This window comes from Labeo rohita, chromosome 19 (assembly GCF_022985175.1).
Source record: "Labeo rohita strain BAU-BD-2019 chromosome 19, IGBB_LRoh.1.0, whole genome shotgun sequence".
In the NCBI taxonomy this organism is placed as follows: domain Eukaryota; kingdom Metazoa; phylum Chordata; class Actinopteri; order Cypriniformes; family Cyprinidae; genus Labeo; species Labeo rohita.
Window position 1 is genome coordinate 28,791,405 of NC_066887.1, and position 11,598 is coordinate 28,803,002.

Here is an 11,598-nt window from a genome sequence, read left to right on the forward strand (position 1 = left end):
TTTACTGTTTCTTTTGATGTATCATATACAAACAGAAACTTGAAGGTCTTCACAGCATCCTGTCAAAATAAACGTTCGGTTTAACTTGAAGACATTATTATATGATTATATAAATGAATTATTATATTAATTACAATACTACTACTAATATTAATAATAATGAAATCATTATTACAGCATTATTTTAAAGAAGTATTTACCAGAAAAATGTAAATACACAACACAGCATTTCTGAAATAAATAAATAAATAATTATTTTTTATGAAATCAACTAATTATAGATGATTTTGATCATTAAAATTTAATAAAAGTGAAATTAATGAAAAATTAAGTAAAAATAAAACTGAATTTGAGAAAAAAAATAAAATGGATTTCATAGGGCCTTAATTTAATTATGGTTAAACTTTTAATAAATTGATGTTAATTTGTGTACATTTCAGGATTTCAATTAATTAGACATGCTTTTTGACTCATATTTTATTATATTTTTTAATCTAGAACCATTAGAGTCTAGAAAAATTTAAATCCTGTAAAATAAAAAAATAAAAAAAAAACAAAATTTGGAAAAAAATTAAACTGATTTTGAGAGATTATAAACATTTTTCATAGGGCCTTAAAATGTAATTTAGGTTAAACTTTTAATAAATTGCTGATAAAATTGTGTTTCATGATTTCCTTTTATTATTTGATTTGATATTTTTTTTATTTAACCATTAAAACAGTGTCTAGAAAAATTAATATGGGGAAAAAAACTGAATTTAGAAAAAAAATAAAAATAAACTAATTCAAGAGAAAAAAAATCATAAAAAATGTATTTCATAGGGTGTTAAAAATTTAGAGTCTAGAAAAATTTAAATGGGAAAAAAAAACAGAATTGGGGGGGGGGCGGGGGGGGGTTTGAAATTGAATTTGAGAGAAAAAAAATGTAAACATATTTCATAGGGCCTTAATGTAATTTTTGTTAAACTTTTAATAAATTGGGGGAGGAATCCTGAAAAATTCAAATGGATAAAACAATTTGGATTTTTTTAAATGTGACTAATGTTAGCAGCTTCGTGTCATCTAGACGCTCATTAAACTTTGAGGAGGGAGGTACTGACAAATGACGGCCATTGCGACATTGCAAAGTGATGGCGCTATCTAGCCAATGTGCTTTTTAAAAACATTTTAATAGGTTTAACATTAGACTATCAGCTCCGGAAATACGGTAATTTGGCTAGGAACACTGGAGACCAGAAATGCAAAGCATTCTTCCAGTTAAGAGTCTGACGTGACTTCCATGTTCAGGAAACGTCTATATATGATTCTTTGGAGATGAAAATGTGATGTTCAGTGCATTTGGTTTCTGGGATCATTAAAGCACCAGCAAGCAAGAACAATAATAAATGTTCTTTACTGAAGTTCAAAAAAGCTCTCCAGTGGCATCAATTTGTGAAAAATTACTGCATATTTTAGTTAAAAACCCAGGTGTTGTTTCACACCTGCAACATTTGGTGACCAGCCCAGATCTTTAACCAGCAGTATTCTCAGCACACTCATTTTTTTGTTGTTTGCTGTCATCTTTGATCTGATCACTCGTCTCTTTGGTCTCCTCAGGTTATGGCCACGCGGCTCCAGGCACTGATGCTGGAAAGGCATTCTGCATGTTTTACGCGGTGCTCGGGATCCCTCTGACGCTGGTGATGTTCCAAAGCCTCGGCGAGAGAATGAACACCTTCGTGAAGTACATGCTAAAGCGCATCAAGAAGTGCTGTGGGATGCGCATCACGGAAGTCTCCATGGAGAACATGGTGACCGTGGGCTTCTTCTCCTGCATGGGAACACTCTGCATCGGTGCGGCGGCTTTCTCCCATTACGAGGACTGGAGTTTCTTTCAGTCATATTACTATTGTTTCATAACACTCACCACCATCGGGTTCGGGGACTTTGTGGCCCTGCAGAAGAACAAAGCTTTGCAGAGAAAGCCTCTCTATGTGGCGTTCAGCTTCATGTACATCCTAGTGGGGCTGACAGTCATCGGGGCTTTTCTCAACCTGGTGGTACTACGCTTCTTGACCATGAACAGCGAGGACGAGCGGCGGGACGCCGAGGAGAGGGCTTCCCTGGCGGGGAACCGCAGTAGCATGATCATCCACATCCAGGAGGACACGCTGCAGAGGAGTCGACGGAGACGAGAACAGCAGCAGCAGCGCTACAGATCCGAGGTCACCGACCTTCAGTCCGTTTGCTCCTGCATGCACTACCATTCGCACGAGTTTGGGAGCTCGGTCGGCCTCGGGTTGGGAATGGGAGGAGGAAGTGGCGGCGGTGGCGCCTTTCAGCACCAGAACTCGTTCGGCTCCCAGTTGAGCCCTCACCAGTACCATCACTACCACTCGACGGTGTCCTACCGCATAGAGGAGATCTCGCCGAGCACGCTGAAAAACAGCTTCCTTCCCTCCCCCATCAGCTCCGTCTCGCCCGGGCTGCACAGCTTCACGGAAAACCTCCGGCTCATGAGACGACGCAAGTCCATCTGAGGGCCGACGGCAATCGCTGAACACACATATCCAATGCTGCTGCTCTACCAAACCTCATCCGGCACTTTTTTTGTCATTTTTCTGGCTGACGTCGGACCGACAGGACATTTGATCGCTTGGTGGATATATTGGAACTCGGTTAAAAAGCATGAAGCATGGATATCTATTTTTGCAGAAAACATCGCCTGGGCCTTCTTTGCCCTTTTGAGCAGCACCTAAGTGGATTTGGATATAATAATACCATCCTGATATCTTATCAGACGATGCACACTTGTGTTTTGAATAATACAGAGGGAGATAAATATATATATATATATATATAATATTTTTTAAGGGACATGTGAAAATGTGCGTTTTATCAAACTGTGAGCAACCTCTGGTTCTTTCTTAAGATTCAAGTGCCACACCACAGAAGGAGAAATAACGATAAAACTGATTTGAAAAGGACTACGCAGTATCAGGTATTGTTTTCTATAAGCAATTCTATTTAAGAGAAATAAGACATTGATTCACATCATGCCAAAATATTGTTGCCAACCATAGCATGTGCATTAGTTGTCGTTTGATGTGCGTCATCATTTCCGTTTACCTTTTCGTTTTCCGTTTGTTTGTTTAATTTTGATCGAAGGTTTTCTGTAAATTATACATGTATGTAGAGACTTTCCAAGTGCGAATTTAGAGGTGACAGATGAGAGACGGCAGAAGGAGAATAATTGCATGTGCTTTGTTCAAACTGATATGCGTATATTGTCACGAGGCGAACCGATAGCACTGGATCCAATATTAAAAGCAAATAATCCTTTAAAAAGTTTTTCTTTTTTTAAATGAAAGTCGAACTAAACATCCACTAAAACAGGGCCTCACGAATGGGAACGTAACAGCATCGCGGATGATTGTTATTCATCGTTATTTATATAAACAACAGCACGGCTATTATTCCATTGTGAACAATCAATGTATAATGTATGCTAACCCTAGCAATGATTGCTTTTTTCTCGACCATAACCATGGCATTTATTTGAATGAGACTTATTTAAATGCATCAATAAAGACAGTTATTTATGTATTTTACACTTTGATGATGTCTTCAGAGGATGCCCTGCAAATGAGATGGTACCTCATAAACCTAAAAATTGCTCGGATGTTGATTGAAAAACAGTGCATCTCTTTTAGGAACGGTCTGGATGTAATCAACAGTTCTCATTCTCTGCTTGTGGTAGGGAATGTTTTTGCATCTGATATAACTAAACCTTTTATAACTCTTTTATTTGGTCTTACTAGATATAATATCGGAGTATCTGTGCTACAGTTAGGATCCAGTAAAGCAGAGTTGGAGTTAAGACCAGACCCTACAAGACCCAGACCATGACTTGATGCTTTGAGGCCCAGATCCAGACCAATACCTGTCCAAGTATGAGTTTGTCCCTTTTACATAACATCTTGCTAATTTGCTGTAATCATGAAGACACCTTTGGTTGAATTAGAATTTTAAGAATGAAAAGATCTTAAAGAAGTTCACTTCCAGAATGAAAATTTCCTGATGGTTTACTCACCCCCATATCATCCAAGATGTTCATGTCCATCTTTCTTTGGTCAAAAAGAAATTCAGGTTTTTGAGGAAAACATTCCAGGTTTTTCTTCATATAATGGACTTTAATGGTGGCCAACAGTTTGAAGGTCCAAATTGCAGTTTTAATGCAGCTTCAAAGGGCTCTACACAGTCCCAGCCTTGGAATAAGGGTCTTATCTAGCGAAATGACCGGTCATGTTTAGGGTTGCCCCCTAATAGTCGACTAACTGTTAGTTGATGAGAAGAGGCTTGGTCGACCAAAATTTTATTAGTCGCTTATGTCCGTTTAGACGACAGAATTTTCAGCCAAAAATGCATTTTTGCTGTTCGTGTACATGACAATGGTGTTTTGAAACCGGGTTTCAAAGTGCACGTTTTTGAAAATGGCACCCAATATGGAAATCTTTGAAAACGGTAACGTCATGCACGTGCGTAGTACGTGTTAGGTATGTAGTCATGAGCAGTACGTGATGATTTTAAAGGCAAGCGTGAACAAACAGTCCGCCAACTTCTGGCCTGGCATACGTAATACAGTTTTTTTTTTTCAGTTTTCGTGGATATGTGTAAACGCGAATCGTTTTGAAAACGTTGTGTATACATGAAACTGTAAGGGAAAAACTTGTCCATTTTCGACTACATCGCTGTCGTGTAAGCATAGTCTTAGTCACAGAAAAATGAAAACCACATAAAGAGGTGAAGTCATGCAGTCCGTGACGGACAGATCGTTAACGGCTGGTCTATGTGGTAATGCAGTACATCAGGAAGGACATCTAAATGCCCACCTATCATTCATTGACGTCAAATATGGCTTTTCATCTGAAAGATGTATGTAGTAACTTTACATGGCAGCTGAATCTAATGTTAACCTAGAAAAAATGTGCACTATTTAAGTATCTGTGCGGAGTGTGGAAGCTGAACAGAAGCGTGCTTACTGCATGACAGATGGAGGTGCTGGTGCGGTCACTTGCACTTAAAATACTGTCATTTTTGGTCATACAGATAAAAGTAATACATCTTTTGAATCTGTAAAGACACTACGTTTATTTGTGCGCACACACAATAGCAACAAAATGTTGCGCTTTTTTAAAATAATTAAAGCATTATCTGGGAACTTGAGCGTGAAACTTCGAAACTCTGAGTACACTTGCCTTACAGACATGAAAAGTATATCCATAGAGAGAAATTAGTACTTTTAAAAATGAACCAATTAAAACAGAAAACAAATATTCTCCTATTATGTAATCCATAGGAAACATGCATACAGGTGCATCCACTACTGTGGATATGATAAATCAGTGTTGTCGACTTCATGTCTTAAGATGAAAACAAAAAAAGCACTAGATTATCAATAAATTATTTAAACCTTAATGCAGCCTCCTTACTGTTTTTGCATGACACATTCATAATCGTATCTGCTGGTGCGCTGTGGCAAGTTTTTTTTTTTTGTGCGCCTCAGCGTTTTTATCAGGCTATGTAGGCAATCAAAGGCTCATTATTACGATTATATGGTTTATTAATAAACAAGCGACTAATAGTCAACTATTGCTTAAAATGAATGTCTACTAGTCGACCAGAAAAGTCTTTAGTTGTAGTCATGTTCTAAGAAAAAATACAAATTGATATACTTTTTAACCACAAATGCTTGTCTCGCACTAGCTCGACCTTGCGCATTACGGAAATGCGCGCACGTGGTGTAGGCAGAAACACAGACCCAATGTTTACAAAGCAAACATGCAAAGACCTTTAATGCCCTTTACAAAAAAAGTTAAAACAATGATGTCAGACGATTTTGAAGACAAAATGAGGAGATTTTCACCCTACCTAAGTACACAAATGAAGAACAAACCACGCATGACTTTTCCAACGTGATGATGTAATTTGCAAGACAAGCATCACAGAGCTAGTGCAAGATGAGCATTTGTGGTTAAAAAGTAAAAAACTTTTATTTATTTATTTTATTTTTTTAAAGAAAATTACCAATTGTTTCGCTAGATGAGAGACACTTATTCCACAGCTGGGATCATGTAGAGCGATTTGAAGCTGTATGAAACTGCAGTTTGGACCTTCAGCCCACTGGCCAACATTGAGGTCCACTATATAGAGAAAATTCCTGGAATGTTTTCCTCAAAAAAAACTTAATTTCTTTGCAGTTGAAAAAAGAAAGAGATAAACATCTTGGATGACATGGGGGTGAGTAAATTATAAGAATGCAACATTCATGTGGTCTTGATGGGTCTTCAAGACTCCAACTCTGACAATAGCGAACCAAAAAATAACATCGCAAATAAGGGATTTTTTAAATGGATGTAGAAGGCTGTGTGATAAGATTCGATGTGCATTTAATTTCAGAAGTTTTAATTGAGAATTGATCTCTAATTTCAGTCCTGTTGATCAAATCAGAAGCATTCAGAGTGGTGAAGTTTTCACCTAAAATCCAAGAATCACATGCAGACGACAAATAATAAATCAGATGAAATGTGACACAATGAATCAGTTATTAAAAATTACCCAAACCTTTTAGGTGGTAAGTGACATCCAGACTGGAACCTTGCTGGTATTTTCTTAAAAAATAATCTTGAATAATTATCTTGATGTGGATCACTGAGGTATGCAAAGCCCAAAGTGCCCGCTAAAGTAATTCGGTTTCAGACAAGACTAATTAATGAGAGACATTCCCGAGGGACTCCGGCGTTCCCGTGCACTCTTTTAGTCAATTTCCGAGTCTGGCAGTGGGAAGCGGTTTCAGGCTCAAAAAGCTCACCCTTCTAATACCAATCAACTTGACGTCTGACATTCTGGATTTCACAGCATATGTTGCAGCACTCATGTAAATTTATGTAAATCGCTACCATTTTATAAAATTGTACAGTGCATATATTGTAAGTAGTTATATCCTTGACAAATTACAAAGGCATATTTTAAACTCAGATGCATTCCCATTTTTACAGCATTCAGCATACTGTGCCTTGAAGGGGTATCTTTCAAATGTGGAGTTTGTATTTCATTAAGGCACATACTCAAATTCATATTCAGATGTAGAAGCAAACAAATTAAAAGACTTTGTTGTCAAAGCAAAAGCTCCCCCCATGTATTCACATGGAAGACATTACATCAAATAAAACCAAAGCAACTAATCCTCACGAATGCCGCCGCCACCGCCCAAACGATGCACAAACTTATATTTTAGCGTGAACACTGTCTGAAATGCGTCCGTTATTTCACTAGCACAATTACAGCTTTATTTGCCACTTTTTATTGGTTGTCACTTTAACCTATGTATGTACATGATGGTTCCTGGGGTCAGGAGAGAATAACATGTATTTTACATCGATAAACTGTACTTGCATTCTATATGTAATAGCCTGATGATAATTACTCAGACAGATGAGCTTGTATGTATGGACTAGATGAAATGTAATAAGCTTATGACTGGCAACAGATCCACTGCTGTGGAGAGACACTGACAAATAAAACATATGTATCAAAATACATATCAATCCACCCTAATTCATTTATAAGAGAGATATTGTTTAATAATAGTTATATTAAATAAAACTTCAAGGAATAGTTGACCCACAATTAGAAAATTTGCTGAAAATATATGGAACAGATTTGGAGAAATGCAGCATTGCATTACTTGGTCACCAAAGGATCCTCAACAGTGAATGGGTGCCGTCAGAATAGGAGTCCAACACAGCTGATAAAAACATCACCTTAATCCACAAGTAATCCACACCACTCCAGTCCATCATATAACATCTTATGAAGCAAAAAGCTGTGTGTAATAAACAAATTTATCATTAAAATGTTTTTAAAATTACTTTTAGCTAAAATACAAGTCCGTAATCCATAATAACGCTTCCTACAGTGAAGAAGTCCATCTCCTGTTGTCCTCTCACATCAAAATACAATAACATATTTTTGACCCTGGACCACAAAACCAGTCATAAGGGTAAATTTTTTTGAAATTGAGATTTATACATCATCTGAAAGTTGAATAAATAAGCTTCCCACTGATGTATGGTTTGTTAATATAGGATAATATTTGGGTGAGATACAACTCTTTGAAAATCTGGAATCTGAGGGTGCAAAAAAAAAAGTTCTTAGCAATGCATATTACTAAACAAAAATTATGTTTTGATATATTCACAGGAGGAAATATACCAAATATCTTTAATGGAACATGATCTTTACCCATACAATGTATTTTTGGCTATTGCTACAAATATCCCCCTGCTACTTAAGACTGATTTTGTGGTTCAGGGTCACATTTGTTTAAAACTTTGTTTTTTTCTTCTTCTCATAAACATTGCTTGATCTGTGTGTATTTCTTTCCTGATTCAGACAAGGCAACTTTTTCACTGGAGGAAGCAATAATGAGAATAGGGATCTTGTGAAGTGAAAAGCAGCATGACATTTTTAATTGCAAACCAGTGTAGCTTCCAGCTAAATGACAAGGTGTTAATTGATGGTCTGGAGTCATGTGGATTATTGTGATGTTTTAATCAGCTGTTTGGACTCTCATTCTGACGGCACCCATTCACTGCAGAGGATCCATTTGTGAGCAAGCGATGTAATGCTAAATTACTCCAAATCGGTTCCCATGAAGAAACAAACATTTGTATATTGACGGCCTGAGGGTTGTGTACATTTCAGCAAATTTCCATTTGTGATTGTCTATCACAGTTTTGCATAATTTTATGTCATCTGTCTGATCTGTTTACTCTCAGCTACTATATTTTTGTCTTAATGCTACAGGAATATTGCACTATTAAATCTGTCTGTCCACCCACAGCAGTGTGAATCACGCTGCCGCTTAAATATGATTATTCACAATAATCTCCACATGTTGCTCTGTATTTATTTCTATAATAATCTCTTTCTGCAATAGAATGCATTATCAGTGGATCTTTTAAGATCCCACTGCATCAAATAATCTGTGTGATCCTGTCCGACTAAAGAAGGGGATCCGTCATGATACAGATTCGATCTCTGGACTGTCAGAACAACATACTTGTTTATTGTTTTTGCCTTTATTGGGAAAACTTGCAATGAGCATTTAAATTCGTTTGTTTGTCTTATTTGTTGTGTGTGCATGACATAGTGTGGCCGGCTGACCTCTTCACATGACTGGGGTGAATTAAAAATTTGAATTAAAAAATGTCAACTTCCCTCCTTTCTCACAGAGTGCTCTCTGATTGGCTGAGTTTCTGTATCACATGACAATTTGCATAAACACATCCATTGGTTTTATTGGTGATGGTGGCAAAGTGTATATGCACACTTGTTTTATATGCTGAAAACAGTAATATTTTAGTGTCGTTGTGAATTTTTTGAATTAGATTTGAATTTTTGCCTTTTAAAGGTTTGATTTAGTTGTGTTTCATCCTTTAATTTCTATGCGGTTTTTATTCATTATTATTTTAGTTTTATGTTGTTTTTGTACATCGAGTACAACTCGCATGTAAAAATGATGCTTTGGCAGCTAGCTGAAATAAGTTAAAGGTTTTAATTTTATTTCAAGGCTTTGGTTTTATTTTATTTAAGGTAACATTCATTTCAAGTATCAAACGTATATATTTTTTTAAATTTCAGCAAATTTGTTTAAATATATCTAGATTTATCTAGATTTATAGTTATTTAATCTTTTAAATCAGTATTTAAGATCATTTTGATTTAAAGTTTTAATAATTTTGTTGTGCATTTTTCTCCCACTTTTCATTTTTTATTAAATTGTCTTTTTGTTTAAGTTTTAGTTATTCGTTTTAAACAATGAAAATGAAAAAAAAAAAAAATAAAATCCTATTTTCAGGTAGTGTTTATTTCAAGTAACCTATGTATTTTCATGGTTTTAGTTTTTAGTTACTATAATAATTGCTTTACACTTGTACTAACACAATCAGCATTCACATCTGTGTGCATGACTTTTGACAGCTACGGTTTGCAAATAACCATGTTGTGAAAATCTATTTCTGTTTCCAGTTTCTTGTGTTTCCCATATGTGCTGCCAATAAGCGTGCGGTGTGTGCGTTCTCTCTGGGCCCAAAATTAGTCCGCTTTCTCAGTGCATGATGGGAGGTGAGAGGTGCTGCTATAATCGCTGGTAAATCAAAGCGCTATCACACCACACAATTCCTCCCACCTTATCTCTCACATCAGGATCTCTCCGGCAGCTGTCGAAAGCCGCGTACGAGTCCTTTGTGTGCCGTACAGAAAAATCAGTAGAATTCCTCAAGATGCCATTTAAACTTTAACTACGGTGAATAAATCAAACGCTGCGACGTTTATTGCTGTATACAGTCTTTCTGCTGTGGTTATGTACCCTCAGAGTAAACAGAGGAATTCGATCAACTGACCAGAACGGCATATCTGCATTACATTCTATTATCTGTTTTTGTTTGTTTGTTTGTTTGTTGCCTGTATGGGAATAAACCGTCCTAAACTAGGCACACAGACCACACCAGACCATCTTACTAGGCTGAACCTGAGCTAAACCATCTTAAACTAAAATTACCTAGGTTATTTTAAGACATTTTTGGTAAAGCTTTAGAACAAGGTTCATTAGTTAGCATCAGTTAACTACTTTAGTTAACATGAACTGAGAATGAACAATACGTTTACAGCATTTATTAATGTTAATTTCATCATTTACTAATGCAATATTAAAATCAGTTGTTTGTTAACATTAAAGCACTGTGAAATAACATGAACAAACAATGAACGACTATTTATTAACTAACATTAACTAAGACTATTAAATACTGAAATAAATGTATTATTCATTGTTTGTTCATGTTAGTTAATACTTTATTGTAAAGTGTTACCCTTTTTTTTGTCCTCAGTAGCTTTGTCTTTTTATTATGACTAATTCACACTTAAATTTTACACTTGAAATTGCTAACCCATGGTCATTTAACCCCAAGTTAAGAAAATCTCACCTTAAAAAAATGCTGGGTTAAAAACAACCCAATGCTGGGTGAAATATGGACAACCCCAGCGACTGGGTAGTTTTATTGTATCAACTGTTGTTTAAAAATGACTGTTTCTGGCTTAAAACGAACCCAAAATAGTTTGGAAATTAACATTTATTTATAAGTTCAGTAAATTAATATTTATTAATAAGTTGAATAAATAATAATTCAATAATAAACGTTTTGAAATGGTTTCTTAATAAATGTTCACCTTTTTTGATTATTGCTGACACCTCTAGTAATTATGTGTCTGATTTTTAAACTGCAAACTGCTTTGCGTTTATTTTAAGCCAGCTATACAGTTATTTTTAAACAATGCTTGAGTTAAATTAAACTACCCAGAAGCTTGGTTAAACATTTAACCCAACCGCTGGGTTTGTCCATATTTCACTCAGCGCTGGGTTGTTTTTAACTTAGAATTTTTTTTAGAGTGCTCAGATTATTGTATTCACACAGTTCATATTTTATCCTGATTTATTAATTCAGACTATCCACCTTTTATTTTTAGATTTAGTTATATATATATATAAAAAGTTTC

The 11,598-nt window shown here is 35.8% G+C and overlaps 1 protein-coding gene across 1 annotated transcript in view; it reads left to right on the top strand.

Moving 5' to 3' along the window:
* The window catches only part of kcnk9 (potassium channel, subfamily K, member 9), a 64,250-nt gene extending 54,880 nt beyond the window's left edge, over positions 1 to 9,370 (top strand). Inside the window, exon 2 of the mRNA XM_051137533.1 lies at positions 1,597 to 9,370. Coding sequence (XP_050993490.1) covers positions 1,597 to 2,519 — 923 coding nt within the window. The 3' untranslated portion in view covers positions 2,520 to 9,370. The remainder of the gene's footprint in view (positions 1 to 1,596) is intronic.
* The last annotated feature ends 2,228 nt before the right edge of the window (positions 9,371 to 11,598 follow it).